The 16,499-nt window shown below is 34.7% G+C and overlaps 1 protein-coding gene across 13 annotated transcripts in view; it reads right to left on the bottom strand.

Annotated features, from left to right (window-relative positions):
* The window catches only part of Kiaa0586 (KIAA0586 ortholog), a 162,236-nt gene that overhangs the window by 21,939 nt on the left and 123,798 nt on the right, over positions 1–16,499 (bottom strand). For all 13 annotated transcript variants that reach the window (XM_058584633.1, XM_058584627.1, XM_058584631.1 and 10 more), the window contains one exon: positions 12,876–12,981. In XM_058584633.1, the coding sequence (XP_058440616.1) occupies positions 12,876–12,981 (106 nt within the window). The remainder of the gene's footprint in view (positions 1–12,875; positions 12,982–16,499) is intronic.

The raw sequence follows: 16,499 nt of genomic DNA on the forward strand, positions 1-16,499 counted from the left end.
GGATTTAAAGATGAGAGAATTGTTGACAGAATGCAATTTACTAAAATCTTCACCTTTCAATGTCTAGAATTATGCCGGAAATTGCCCTGGTTAATAACCTTCACCTTAGCTACCAAACATACAAATCTATGGAAAATTATGTAAAAGAATCTGAGGTATGTAGCATATATAATTATAGTATAACTATAATCTTAATTATATTCACTAAGGAGGCAAAATGTTCAATTTATCGCCCTAACACTACACAGACCACCTTTAGGTTTTTCTCATAAAGCTTAAGACTAATACATGTTCAATCCCTATTTGTTAAAGGAGAGTTGATTACAACATGAGTATTAAAAAGAAGAGATTTCCTAGATACAGCCATGCTAATAAATAATAATTTTATTACTCTTAATATATGTCAGATCCTATTATAAGTGCATTTTGTTTTTAATTACTGTATCAACCTATAAAAATATGTACTATATCACAAACAAGAAAAACAGAGAGAGATTAAGTATCTTGCATGTTCTATGCTGTAACACCTCTAACTCCATGGAGAACCAAGTCCGCCAAACAACTGGAGCCACTCACTAAGCAGTGTTTCTCAAAGGGTAATCCTCCCTCTCCTGTGCCAGACTCAGGGGTACTAGTTTAACTTTCCTATTCCCAGGCCCTGCCTCAGGCAGAGTTTCAGGGGACGCCTAGGATCTACATGTTAAATAAGTACTTTCATGTCTATTAAAGTTTAAGAAACACTATATTAGAGACTAACAAACTATCCATTAGTGGCTCATCCTACAAGTATAATAAGCCTATAATACTATTTTGTTCTAATAATTTTAAATTGAAATAGTCAACCTTCTCTTTTATTTCCAATATATGAAGAAAATGGGTAGAACTAGGTTAGTAGAACAATCTATTACTCTCTTGGATAAAATAGTCTACTTAGATTTTACTTTATTTATAGAAAACTAAAATCACTACAACAGTTAAATGAACAATTATTATGGTGATTAGAAGAAAAGCATTCATAATATATTAACTTGCAATTATATGTAATTTTATTTGGAAGAGGGCAGCATGGTATAATAAAAATATTACTAAATTATAAGTCAGATCACATCCTACCACTAGCCACAATTATGACCTTTGGTTCTATTGAACTGGAGATGATTCCTCTGCTCCCAAAGACTAAAGTATTTATCTGATCAATATAAATGTATAAAGATGTCATCAAATCTACATTTACCTCGGAGATTATTATTTTTATAAGGTTAAATTATTTTTAGTGGTTGTTAAATAAAGGCTACTAATTGATCTAATGACTTATATTTTACATCAATAAAAAATTTAAAGTCAGGTTTAAGAAAATCTGGCTAAGAATAATGAAAGGGTTGCAGAGGTTTTTTGGAATGTTTGTAAGTCTTCAAAATAATCCTGGTGTATGCTTCTGGTGAGATGCATTTAATGATAGACTTGAGAAAAATCTAAGCTTTCCATACACAATGTATAATTAATGCTACAAAAAGAAAATTAAAGCAGGCATAGTGGTGCATGACTATAATCCCCAGCTACTTAGCAGGATGAAGCAGGAAGATCTCTAGATCCACAGAACTACCTACAGAACTTTGCATAATAGGGATACTAAAAAAGGCTGACCTGAAAATGAATGTGTAAGGGAATATTACTCAAGCATAAAAAGAAATCAAATAATTGTGTTAGTCAACTTTTGGTTACTATGATAAAATACTTGAAAGAAAAATAACAGAGGAAAGATTTATTTTGGTTCATAGTTTCAGTTCATGGCCAGCTGGCTCCACTGCTTTGGTCCTGAGGTGAAGCAGAACATCATGGCAGAAGGACATGATCTATGAAAGCTGCTCATCTCCCGACTGCTCAGAAGTAGAGAAAGAGGGAGGAAGGAGCCAGGGACAAGATATATCCCCCAGGGCATACCCCCAGTGACCCACTTACTCCAGTGAGGTCCCACCTCCTCTGAGTTCCACTATCTCTCAATAATGCCATTAAATTATTAATTCATCAATAGATCAATCCAATGATGAGGTTAGAGCTCTCATGATCCAATCATTTCCTAAAAACCTGACCTCTGAACATTGCTGCACTGGGGATCAAGGCTTCCTTCCACACGTAAACAGATGGGGGACAACGCATAGCCAAATACAGTAGATATCTACTACAACATGAATGTTCCTTGAAAACATTAGGTTAAGTGAAAGAAATCAAACAAAAAAACCACTTAAGGTATATTTCTATTTCTTTGAAATGTCCAGAAAAGGTAAATCAAAAAAAGATAGGAATTAGATTAGTGGTTCCCAGGGCAGGGGGAGGTAAGAATGAAGAATAACAACAAATGGGTGTGTTTTTTGTTTTTTTGGGGGGCAGGGTGTAAAAGAAAATGTTCTGGAATTAGAGATTGGTGATAGTTTTGCAACTTTTTGAATATAATAAAAAACAATAATAATACACTTTTATAAGGGAGAAGTATATAGATAGTATCTAAATTAATACCAATATTTAAAATGAATGAATGACCAGTGTTTTTCTCTGTTGTCTGAAGTACAAAAAGACTGCCCACATTCTAATATAAAACCTGACTTTATTTTCCTCACCTTTGGTCACATTCTTAGCTTCCCCTACCCTCTGTTCAACTAATATGACCTTGAAGATGAAAATTTATTATTACTACTACAAAAGAAACCACAAATCTTTTAGAAAAGCAATTAAAAATGACTTTAGATTATTCCATTCTGTACCAAGAGTGTCAATAACTTAAAAAATGACTGTAATGAAATATTCTAATTTTCTCTCTTGCCTTCCTTCTATCTTATTACTAAATTGCCGCAGTCTGGCTGGGCACAAATGCCGCAGTCTGGCTGGGCACACAATCACGAGCCACCACACAGCTTGTAGATTCAAACAGCAACTCTTTATTCCCGAACTCACACCAGCCATCTACAAACACGTTCTGGGGAAATCCACGTTCTCTGCCCAAATCCACCTCCACTGGGCTTCTATCTCCCCAAAAATACTGTCTGAATCCCGTGAGAACTCAAGGGGAACTCAGGCAGCAGGATATGCCCTATTCCCAGCAGGAATAATCTTAAACCTGGAACGCCCTAAACCCGATTATCCTAAACCGGGAACACCCTAATCCGCCCTGGTCCTTGAGCAAGGTCACCTACATGCAATGTCACTGCAAAATGTCCTATTTCCACGAGTCCTTCCACTAAGCAACATGGGGTACGCTGGCAAGGAAATTGTCATACCTACTTGGCTAATGGCTCCCAGCACTAAATGATAGAATTAAATGTGATTCATAGGGCTGGGGATGTGGCTCAAGCGGTATCGCACTTGCCTGGCATGCATGCGGCCTGGGTTCAATCCTCAGCACCACATACAAACAAAGATGTTGTGTCTGCCGAAAACTAAAAAATAAATATTAAAAAATTCTCTCTCTCTCTCTCTCTAAAAAAAATGTGATTCATAGTCAATAGTAAATACTGTGATCATCAAATTCAATTTAGTGGACACTTACTGATCATCAACTGTGTGCTATGCACAATGCTACACTGGGAAAGAAACTCTGTAAAAAACAAGATAACGTTATTTTAACCAAAAAAAAAAATCACAAAGCCATTCCATATATTACTTTTCCTTAAATTTTAAATAATAGGCCTAGGGATTACAGAAATGATAAAAGCAGCTCTTGCCAACAATTTGTTAAGTCACATGATAAGTATCTGTCAAATGCTTATTCATTATGCATTATAAAACAAGGAAAAAGGGCTGGGGTTGTGGCTCAAGAAGTAGAGAGCTCGCCTAACATGCGTGAGGCACTAGGTTCTATCCAAAGCACCACATAAAAATAAAATAAATGGGGCTGAAGTTGAGGCTCAATGGTAGAGCGTTTGCCTTGCATTTGTGAGGCACTGGGTTTAATCCTCTGCACCACATAAAATAAATAAGTAAAATAAAGATGTTCAACTAAAAAAGTTAAAAAAAATGAAATAAAATAAAGATATTGTGCCCACCTATAACTAAAAAAATATTGAAAAAAAAAAAAACAAGAAAAAAAGCAGCAGCTTTGTAATTTTTGACCCATTTTTAAAACTGGATTGTTTTGTTTTGCTATTACTAAGTTTTGAGGATATGGACTTGAATTCCAGAGCTACAATTTCTAAATTGTGTGCTTTCGGAAAATTAGTTAACCGTAATGAATCTTATTTCTCACTCTGTAATAAAATGAAAATAAAACTACCTTCCTGATATGGTATTTTGAAGAATAAACGAAACAACGATACAATGCCTGATAAGCCTTCAGTAAATGGAGATTACTACTAAGATAATGATTATGTTCAGGGAAGAAAAAAGATGGGGGGAAGGGTAGGTTAAAATGAATGCATTACTTTTTATTTTTTTTATGGACACAATATCTTTTTTTTTTAATTTATTTTTCTGTGGTACTGAGGTTCAAATGTAGTACCTCACATGTGCGAGACAAGTGCTCCACCATTGAGTTACAACTCCAGCCCCTGAATGCATTATTTTTAATCAGACATTCAGTAAAGGCTCAGAAAGACGGGACTAAATGTTGAAGAACAAATAATTTGTAGGCACACAAGGTGCAGAGAGAAGGTAACTCCAGGTGGAGGACAATAATGCACAAAAGCATTGAGGATTTGACGTGGGGATAATGGAGAGGGTTCCATTATTGTTCATTTAACCAGATCAATTAGTTATACTGGATGTGTATGAAAAAGCCATAAGTTAGGGGCTGACAGTTCTTTCCTTTCTAAAATCTAAAAATCACATTGTAAAATGAGAGTATTTCTATTGAGCATTTTGGATTTTTTAGCACATACAATACCATTTTTTGTTTCTAGATAACTGCTACTAACTACAAAGCACAAGTGTTCGGAACTTTTGGTTTGGATGGAATTTATTTATTTTTGAGATGGGGTTTTGCAATGTTACCTAGGCTGGTCTTAAACTTGTGAGCTCAAGTGAGCCTCCTGCCTCAGCTTCCTGAGTCTACCACCACACCCAGATGAATGGAATTTAATTTTAATAAACACCTAAAATTCAGTGTACATTATACTGAAAATATATTGTACTATAAAATATATCAAACTATTCCCTCCTGAAGTGTTAAACAGAAGAAAAAGATGTAAGAATACATAAATGTAATATATAATATACTCAGCACCACATTTACATACCTTTTTTTTTTTTTAATGGTTTTTTTTTTTATTTTTTAGTTTTCGGCGGACACAACATCTTTCTTTGTATGTGGTGCTATGGTGCTGAGGATCGAACCCGGGCCGCACGCATGCCAGGCGAGCGCGCTACCGCTTGAGCCACATCCCCAGCCCGCATACCTTTTTAAAAATATTTTTTTAGTTGTTGATGGACCTTTATTTTATTCATTTATTTATATGTGGTGCTGAGAATTGAATCCAGTGCCTCACACATGCAAGGCAAGTGCTCTATCACTGAGCCACAACCCCAGCCCCCACATTTACATACCTTTTAACAACACAATCTCTCATACCTTCCCAAATAATACATTTTCATAATGTTAATTAAGAAAACTCATAATGGAAAAAGAAATATCATAAACTCAGCAATATTTACTTATGTCATTTGAATATAGTTCATAATCAGTAAAATTTACCCTTGACAAATTCACTGGATTATACAATCACTACCCCAATCATTTTCATTATCCTCGAAATTTCCTTCCTGTTATTTGAACTCCCCTTGTGGGCAACCACTGATCTGTCCTCTATAATTTTGCCTTTTCTAAAATGTCATGTAAATGGGACCATACAGTATATATGTATCTTCTTGATTTGGTTTCTTTTACTTCATAAAAAAGAAGCTGAGTTTCATTTGCTCTGTTGTGTGTATACCAGAAGTTCATTCCCTTTAATTGCTAATAGATTCCACTGTATCTATGTATCACAGGTTATTTATTTATGCGTAGAAGGACATTTGGTTGATTCCAACTTTGGGGAGTTATGAGCAAAACCACTAAAAGACATTTTAGTACAGGTTTTCTGTGAACATAAATTTTCATTTCTTTTGAGTAAATACAGTAAATATATGTAATTTATAAGAAACGACCAAATTGTTTTCCAAGGTGGCTGTTCCGTTTTGTATTCCCACTATGAATGTAACAGAATTAGAGTTGCTCTACCTTCCTGAATATTATGTGTATACATATTTTTTTCTTTTCACCTTGGATAGAGTTCTCTGAAATTCTTGGATCTATGGTTTATATTCATTATTCCCATAAAATTATTGAATGATTTCCTCAAGTACTTCTTTCCCATTTGCTTTCTTTTCTTGCTGGGATTCCAATTATAAGTATGTTAGGCTGTCTGGTATTGCCCCATAGCTCTTGAATGCTCAGTCTTTTTTCTCAGTCTCCTTTTTGTGTTTCAATTTCTATTGGCTATCTTCAAGTTTACTGATTTCTTGGCTATGTTGAGTCCACTGATAAGACCACGGATGTCATTCTTTATGACTATACTCCACCTCAAGACTTGATAATGGGAGTGACAGCCAGAGTCTCATTAGGGAGTTCTTAAAAATTAGTGAATAACAAAAACATAAATATTCAGAAATATACTTATAAATGTGAAAGCCCTGATAGATCTAGTCCACCTGGGCTCTAGAACTAGACAAAGAAAAGATGGCTCCAGTGGTTTATTTAAGGGGGTACATCAAAGGCAGGGATAAGGTTTCAAGGGCAGAATCTTGCTTCATGATGTCTAGTAGTCAGCAGGTTGATTGGCATCTTCTCAGGTCACACCCACCTCAGGTGCTGTGTGGGATCTCTGGAAGAGCTTGAGGGGGAAGTTTTCCTGCAACAGGCGATCAATCAATCCCTGTGGGGGTGCCACAGGAGGTTCCCAATGCCAGACCTATCCCCTCATTAGGCTATGATGCACAACAGTCCACACACAGCCCACAGAGGGCTCGTGATAATTTGACCCTTTCTTTTTATTTGCACCTCTTTGTTCAAGTTTTCATACTCTATTCATACATATTTTGTCAACTTTTCCTACTGGGGCCTTTACATAGCTAATTTACTGACAATTTCAACATATGAGACCACTGATCCTTGTTCTGTTGATTGCTTGGTTTCTTAAGAGTAAGATTGTGCTAAGCATGGTGGCACGTGCTGATAGTCCCAGCTACTAGTAAAGCTGAGACAAGAGAATTAACCAGTAGTTCAGGGATAGCCTGGGCAACACAGTGAAACCCCAACTCTTAGAAAAGAAATAAAAAACAGAAGGCTGGGGATGAAACTCAGTGATCGAGCACTTGCCCAGCACATGCAAGGCTCTGGATTTGATCTCACAGGGAAAAAAGAAAGAAAGAAAAAGAAGTACATTGTCATTGTTTTTTCTTATTTTCTTTTAATTTTTATTAACTGCTATTGTAGATAAAACAATAGAGACAAAAATAAAGATATTAATGTATGAAAATGGAAATACCTCTTCTGTAAGTAGGCCACTAGTGGGAAGGGTTGAGTCAACAAAGTCATGAATTAAGCTGGCTTTGAGATTTGCCGTTGCTGCATTTCAAATTCTTCTGGGTGTTACTTTGTTTTTAGAGTGGGCCCTAGGATGCCCAAGAGTTTTCCTCAGTGTTTCTTTTCCACCATCAGCTTTTGGCCTTCACTGTGCAACTACCTGCTCCAGAGCATGAGTTTTGAGATCCTGCTACTGCTGCTCATTATCCAGTTGTTCTCAAGGTGGGGAATGGCGTGGTTCTCTGTTATCCTAGTCCCATATCAGTCCCAGGCGGATTCAGTAGGCCTGGGGCCCATGATAGAACTCATGATGGAGTGACCCTGCTTCTCCTTCCTGTGGCAGCCAAATTCTGCCTTGACCCTTTGGCAAGTTTTGTGAAGGATTTTCCCACCCCTCCTCCTGCAATAGAAAACTTTTTTTTTTTCTTTTTTGATCCTGGGGATTGAATCCAGGGGTACTTTACCACTGATCTACATTTCTAGCCTTTTCATTTTTAAATTTTGAAACAAGGTCTTGCTAAGTTGTTGAGGGTCTTCTTAAATTGCTGAGGCTGACCTCAAACTTGAGATCCTCCAGCCTCTTCAGCCTCCCTAGTTGCTGGGATTACGGGCATGTGCCACCATACCAGACAGCAACAGGAAACTTTTAATGGTATTTACATAAGATTGTGTGCCCAATCTTTCCTTCCTCTTTCCCAAGGGTAGATAGTCTTTTCTTTACCTTTCCCCTAGCAATGAGTTTTTACCTGTACCCTGGATGCATTAGATATGCAGCCCCCTGTTGGGTGGCTTAAGGCTTTTTTTCTTATAGACAATGGGTCAAAACAGGGTCTCCTCTGTCTGGAACTGATAGCCACCTAGGCCTTACCAATGAAGGAGATTCTTTCCATTCTCTTGCCCTCCCCTAATTTTTCTCTAAAGATCTGTGGGGAGGAAGCCCACAAGTGGCTATAAATTCCCTTGTATCTGTAACTTCCAATGCGTCTACCTATATACTGGACCTTTGGCAACCCCCTAAGAGAGTTTAGCCAAAGGCTTCTTGTCTGCTTGGCTGGTGCCCAACCTCTCTTCCTGTGACTGTGTTCTGGCACAGGTGAGACAGTACTTGTATTCCTTCTTCTGGAGAACTCTGCTTTTCTTTGGACTTTAGCCTACTTAAGTTTTTATGTCATAAGTATTATAAGCCCTCTGATGAGTTTAAGAAATGTTATGATTTTGTGGTTTATCTAATATTTTATTATAATTAGAGTAGCAGTGATACTCTTCCACTTTCCTCATCCTGGGCAGAAACAAAATCCCCAAATTCAGCAACATTTCAAAGGGAATTTCTTTTTTGCTAATCAATAATAATTTGTAGAAGACACATTTATTCAGATAATGCTTGTTAAACATTTAAATTTATGGGTTTTTTTTCATAGACATTAGTAGGTACCACCATCCACCCCTCTCTCAGATATTTCTTTTCTTTTTTACTTATTTTTTCTTGTAGTTCTAGGAATAAAACCCTGGCCTCATGCTTGCTAACCACTGAGCAAAACTCCCTGCTCCCCCACATTACATTTTTTGAAATCACTATCATACCTAATACTAAAACCAAAAAACAAAACAAACTTAGAACATTTAGCTATAGTTTTGAAATTATTAAGATTAATTATAATTCTGATAGTTATTGGGATTTAGCCATATTTAAAAATACAAAGGCAAAAACTCTATCACTTTATTAAAGAACAAAAATGATTTATTTGCATACATGGTCAGAAATAGCTTCTGCAAAGAATAAGCTTTGAATTTCCTAATTCTTACATATTTAAAGTTATAATCATAGTATGTGAGGTAGGAAGATGGTAAGGTGGCTAGGCATTGAACTCAGTATATAATGCTAAAAAAATTCATAATTCTCGTTTCCCACAAAAACATAAACTGATATTGATTAATTACTACAATTACATCTATTGTTTTTAGTGTTTACACACACACACACACACATTCTGAACAACATAGTCTATGAATAAGAAAACTAAAAATTACTATGACTTTGACAATCCAATACAATCCGTCCTAGCATTTAACCATAAAACATATGATCTAATTTTTTTCTCATTATTGTATAGTATGTTTGACTTTCTAATTATTATTTATCATGATAGTTTTAAACTTTTCAGAGAGAACCTAAAAGAGGAAAGTATTTTTTTAAAAACAAACTATTTCAAACTGGTTACTGTTGCACATGCTTGTAATCCCAGCTAGTTGAGAGGCTGAGGCAGGAAGATCACAAAATCAAGGTCAACCTGGGCAACTTAGTGAGATTCTGTCTCAAAAATTTAAATTAAAATTTAAAAAGGGCTGGGGATGAGCTACTGGGCTACATTCCCAGTAGCTCAGTGGTAGTGGGAAAAAAAAGTGAGCTATTTTAACATACCACTTTATCGAATTTAGTTCTTGTGTTCAACCAAACTGATTTCAAAGTAGTCTCACTTGTACTGAAAATAGCTAACTTGCACAGTTAAAGGGAAAATAATAGAAATGAAAACCACTTTCTCAGAAGTTGCTTTCACTAAAAAATTGTTAGACACATTCATCAGTATATATAATCAGATAAGTGGTATCATGTAGTCAAAAACATACCCTATGAATTCAATACCAAATGAAACGACCTTTTTCCAAAGATGTCATCTGTGAGAATAATCAATTCAATTTGTCTCTTTTATATTAAAATATGAAAGTAATAGCTAAGGAGGGGAAAATTTAAAAAACAAGGATATTGCAGATTTCTTAGCAGCATAGTGTTAGAATCTATGTTCTACCATAGCCTCAATTTTCAATGAATGAACATTTAAAAAAGGTGCTATTTCTAGTAAACTGCTTTGATTTTTTATATTTGCATATTAAGCTACTATACATTTCAAAGTAAAGTACATGATACTTCCCCCTGAAATAATTTGGGGTTCAAGTATTCTTAGAAACATTTATCTCCCAGAAAAGATGTGGTTTTGATTCCCTGGTGATAGGATGAATTTCCTTATCTTCAAGGCCTCTGAGTGTAAGAGATAGGATTGAATTTCTTCAAGGTCACCCCAAGTCCTGAGAGCCTTAGAGGATTATTTTGGCACTCTGGCTTTCTATTCTCTGAAATATTTGGCAAAGTCTCAGAATTTCATTAGAAAAGAAAAAAAAAAACATAAAATTTATGGGAAAAAGTCATAACTGTCTGCATTTGCCAAGGCAATTATATCCATTCAAGAAATATTCAGTCTAGAGATATATATCAACTACAGAGTGAAAGACTTGGCTTCTATTTAAAATACTCTATTTATAACCCATTGGGTTTTTATGTGTCTTAGTTGAGGCTGAAATAGGTCTGCTCTCCTAACTTTTGAATTAGATGCAATATTAAATGCAAAAAAAAATTAAACATATTAAGTCTAACAGTTGTAAACTTTCTCCTACTGGCTAATTTCTAGGTTTCTTTTATTTTTCTTGTGACTTGTTTACCTATTAAATGTCAACTGGACATTACTTAATGGCATTGCTGTAAGTCAACAAAAATGTAAATATTGCCATCCTGTGGTGAAACATTCACATAAAGTGAAACTGAAAACATCGTCACTTTCCTAAAGACAGTAAAATCCTACCAAAGTTACCTTCCTATGAGCTAAATCAGTTGTTTTATTAGGTAAAATGTCCCTCAAGAAAATACAATTCATTTATAACTAAGAAATTCTTTCTTTCTTTTTACCAAGTACTGGGAATTAAACCCAGAACTTTGCTCATAGTTCAGGCGGAACTCTTCTCCTGTCTAAGCCTCCTGAGGAGCTGGGATTATACTGAGTCCAGCCAAAATGTTTTTTAAAAAAATTAAACTAGCCAGGCGTGGCAGCACATGCCTATAATCCCAGAAGTTCGGGAGACTAAGGAAGAGGTTTATTACAAGTTCAAAGTCAGCCTCAACAACTTAGCAAGGCCCTGGAAAACTTAATGAGATCTTGTCTCAAAATAAAAAAAGAGCTGGGGATACAGCTCAGTGGTTGTGTGCTTGGATTCAATCTCCAGTACCAAAAAGAAAAAAGAAAAAAACTAAATGAACTACACTGACAATTAACGGCAATAGCACTCAGTAGAAGGAATATCAAATTAGTCATGTTATTACCTTAAGAATATTTATTTGCTCATATATATAATATACTGCCATGATTAATTTCTAAATCACCACAAGAAATTCTTATAGGCAATTTTTCATATGATTCTAAAATAAAATTTACCACTTATGTATCATGGGTAGGTTAAAAGTGTTCAAGTGTTCTGAAAAGTTGGATTAAGAGAGTAACAAAAAAATGGAAGAGTTAAAGCCTAAATTTCATATGGCATAACCCTCTTTGTTATTGTTGTTGTTGTGCTAGGTTCAACCCAGGGTCTCTCAAACAATAGGCAAGTGCTCTACCACTGACTCTCAGCCCCAGGATAATCCTAATAACTACCTTGGGCACTTCTCTCATTTAGGTCCATAGCTATATTTATAATTATACTGGCATTCAATAATATGCATTCATTCATATATTATAACATTAAATAAAAATTAGCTATAGAAAAAATCACCCCATTACTCATAAAAGCAAGAAAAAATTATTCAATTATTCAAAATATTCCTAACACTTCTTCCTGGATTATAGACAAAAAGTTTTTAAACAAAAGTGATATTAATTTCTACTCCAAATTTCAATGTCGGTTATATAAAATACAAAAGACCAAGAAGCAAGAAGGCAAAAAAAAAAAAAGCACAAAAATCTCACGGAAACATAAAAACAATGTCAAAATGCTTCAGTGCTAATTTGTGGAGTTACACAATTTTGATACTACAATAATACAGAAAACTGCATCCACATGATAATAGCATGTAACATGAGAATCATTTGTTGTTGCTGTTGTTATACTTAGTTGACATCACTACACAACACAAAATGTCCTTTCTACAGCCATGATTCCTGCCTTAAATGTATAATTTAAGACAGACAACTATGATATATAGATTTATGTCTAATTATAAAGACCCTGACATTTAGTTATATAAAAACCAAAAGTTAACATTCAAGGAAAACATTAACTAAGAGTTTTAAAAATCAAATAAAAATAGTGTTTACTGGTAAAAAGAATTAACAAATTTATAGTAAAATACAAGATTCTTCATCCAAACAGACAAAATGAGGGAAAAAATTATCCTAGAAATAAGAGTAAGATATATGTAAAAGAAAAGAACTCTCAGGATATATCTGTTCACTATTAGGACAAGTATCAAATTTATATTATTACCTATTTTAAAAACAATTCTTACCTTGTAGTGAAAGTGTAATATCAGATTTACTTCTCACATGTATTAAACGACTTTTTACTGGCTTGTGTTCAACTTCTTTAACATCCTCATCCTGCTTTTGTTGGTACTAAAGAATTTAAGACATAAAGTCACAATATTATTTTTTTAAATTAAAATCTGAGCAGTTATTCAGGTGTTTATTATAAAAATTTTTAATAATATGCTTGCTTTAAAATTACCTTTTAATCATTTTGTTATTTATTAGCACTTCTAACAAATGAGTGATCAAGTACATTTTTTTCTTTTTTCCTATTCTTGCGGTGCTGGGGACAGAACCCAGGATTTCACACATGCTAGGCAAGTGCTCTGTCCCTTATCTACATACTCAACCTATCAGTACATATTTTTAATGTTTTTATTAGTGCATCATACATAATAGTGGGGTTCACTTTGACATAATCATATAGCATGGAATATAATTTGCTCCATTTCAGTCCCCAGTACTTATTTAATTTTTTTTAAAAAAGAGAAAAAAAAAAACCTTTAAAAGATTTCAATAATATACATGATTTCAATTATTTTAAGCCATTTCTTACAATTTCTATTAGAGAATTTAGAGCTACTTATAAAGCAAACCAGTCTAGATTTATACACACATGATGGAGTTAGAATAAGAACTTAATTTGGCTGTAAGCTCTTCCACATAACCACTTTTGCATAAAATGAAAATTTACATAATGCACTGCAATTTTCAAAGAGCTTTTATATATAGTAACATAATTTAATTCTCAAAGTGTGAGGAGGGATTGTTATCCTCCATTTGCCATTCAAAGAATGTATGCTCCACCATAAGCCCCATCGTCTTTCTTTTTTACCCATACTTAAGCAAATCTGAATTTACAAGAGTCACAAATTTCTTCACAATCAACTTCATAAACTGTGATAACTTTAGCCAATTACTTTCCTTTCCTGTTTTATAGCTTAATTATGAATGAGTTATAAAACAAATAGCAGATATACTTTAATAGAACTTTAAAAAAGACATCCCTGGACACTTATCAATAACTACAACCATAGACTCTGAAACACCTGTCTACATATACTCAAGAGAGAAAGAGAGAGAGAGAGAGAGAGAGAACTCAAAAGCACTGACAGGCACATCTTCATCTAGAGGTAAAAATGAGCAGCTTTAGATTAGAGTAAAAACAACTAGCCTTAACTCTGGTCTTGAAGTTTAGAGTCACTAGTCATGTAGCTTTCTGTCTTGAATGAAATACTACTTTGGTGTGTATTTCTAAGACAGGTACTATCTTAACTCTGGTCTTGAAGTTTAGAGTCACTAGTCATGTAGCTTTCTGTCTTGAATGAAATACTACTTTGGTGTGTATTTCTAAGACAGGTACTATGGCTTGAGCATCCCTAATTCAAAAATTCCAAATCTGAAATACTTCAAAATCCCTAACTCTTTGGCACCAACATGAATGCCTCAAGTGGAAAATTCTATATATCTGAGAGCTCACATGGAAGGTCACAGCCAAAATGTAGGTGCACTAAAAATATTGTATAAAGTTACCTTCAGGCTGTATGTATAAAATGTATATGAAGTATAAATGAATTTTGTGTTTAGACTTGAGTCCCATCCCCAAGATATCTCATTATGCATATGCCATATGCTTCAATCCCAAAAACAGAGACATGAAATCTGAAACACTCTGGTTGTAAGCATCTTGGATATGGGATTCTCAATCTGTAACTATCTTAGACTCTGACTTAGAACCTTCTTGTTGGTTCTTTTCCTTTACCACAGCAAATAAGAGTGGTGTTGTGGAACTGCGCTACCTGTGTTCAAATCTGGCTCAGCCATTTTCTATTTTTGGCTTTGAACAAATTATGTAACTCTTCAATACTTCAATTTCCTCATTCATAACAGGAAGATAACAACTACCTCTCATTACTTTGTTATAAGGATTAAATGAGTTAAAACACATAAAGAATTTATGACAGAATCTGGCTAAGTAAGTACTATAAATAAGTGTGCTGCTGTTAACAGTACTAAAGAAATCTTAGGTAAAGACATTTAATGAAGGAATTTTTTGAGGTCTACTCTTCTGGTAACATTTCATGGTCTTACTGTAAAATAGACCAATAGTTAGAGGCAAGCAATCTTTCTTTTTAAACAGCTTTTTTGAGGTGTAAGTAATAGACAATAAACTGCATATATTTAAAATGAACAACTTACTAAGTTCTAGCATATATGTATATATGTATGTATGTATGTACCCATTCCATGAAACCATCACCACAACCAAGATAATATAATGACCACATTCATCAATCTCAAATTTTCTAATACCCCTTTGTATTTATTCATTCCCATTTGCCCTGTCCACCTCTACTTCTCACCACCCAAGGCAAAAACTGAAATACTTTCTATTACTACAGAGTAGTTTGAATTTTCTAGAATTTTATATAAATAAAATTGTATAACATAATTATTATGGGGGATTGGTTTTTTTAACTCAACATAATTTTTGCAAGCATCAACCACAGAGCCACCTATGATGGCACACACCGTTAATCCCAGGGACTCAGGAGACTGAGGCAGGAGGATTACAAGTTCAAAGCCAGTCTCAGCAACTCAGCAAAGCCCTAAGTAACTTAGTAGGAAGCCGTCTCAAAATTAAAAATTTTTAAAAGGACTGGGGATGGGGTGCAGTGGTTAAGCACCCCTGGGTTTCCCAGTTTAACACCAATGTCTATCAAATGCTAATGGATAAATTGTGTTATATTCTGTACAATGTTATAGTCAGCAAGAAAATAAAAATAAAATGAACTATTGATATATAAAATAATGCAGTGATTCTTTTTGGGTGTGGGTACTGGGGATTGAACCTAGGGGTGCTTTACCTCTAAGCTATATTCCTAGAACTTTTTAATTTATTTTTTGAGACAGTATCCTACTAAATTGCTAACGGTCTCACTAATTTGCTAAAGCTGGCTTAGAACTTTCTATTCTTCTGTCTCAGCCTCCTGAGTAGCTGGGATTACTGGTATGTACAACCATGCCTGGTTCACATGATAGTCTTTTAAGTGTTAGATTTCTATTGAGTGTGTACAGTGGTATCTCATTGTGGTTTGCATTTTCCTAATTACTAACAATATTGAGAATCTTTTTTTTTTTTGTATCAAGGATTGAACCCAGGGGCTCTTAACCACTGAGCTACAACCCAGTCTTTTAAAATATTTTCTTTAGAGACAGGGTTTCACTGAGTTGCTTAGGACTTTGCTAAGTTGCTGAGGCTGGCTTTGAACTGGCAATCCTCCTGTCTCAGCCGCCCAAGCCACTGGGATTACAAGCATACACCACCACACTCAGTTTGAGAATCTTTTTATGTGCTTATTTGCCATTTATCTATCTTCTTTAGATAAAGTATCTGTCCAAATCTTGTCTATTTTTTAGTTGAATTGTTTGTTTTCTTAATATTCAGTTCTGTGAGTTCCTTATACATTGAGTTTCTTATATACTCTTATATAAATCTTTTAGAAGATAAATGCTCTGCAAATACTTCCTCTCCTTCTGTGGTCTGTCTTTTCAGTCTCCTAATACTGTGTTTTGAGGAGCAGAAGTTCTTAATTTTGATAAGA

Source organism: Marmota monax, unplaced genomic scaffold, assembly GCF_021218885.2.
Source record: "Marmota monax isolate L192 unplaced genomic scaffold, Marmota_monax_Labrador192_F-V1.1 WCK01_AAM20220418_F8-fsc00001, whole genome shotgun sequence".
In the NCBI taxonomy this organism is placed as follows: domain Eukaryota; kingdom Metazoa; phylum Chordata; class Mammalia; order Rodentia; family Sciuridae; genus Marmota; species Marmota monax.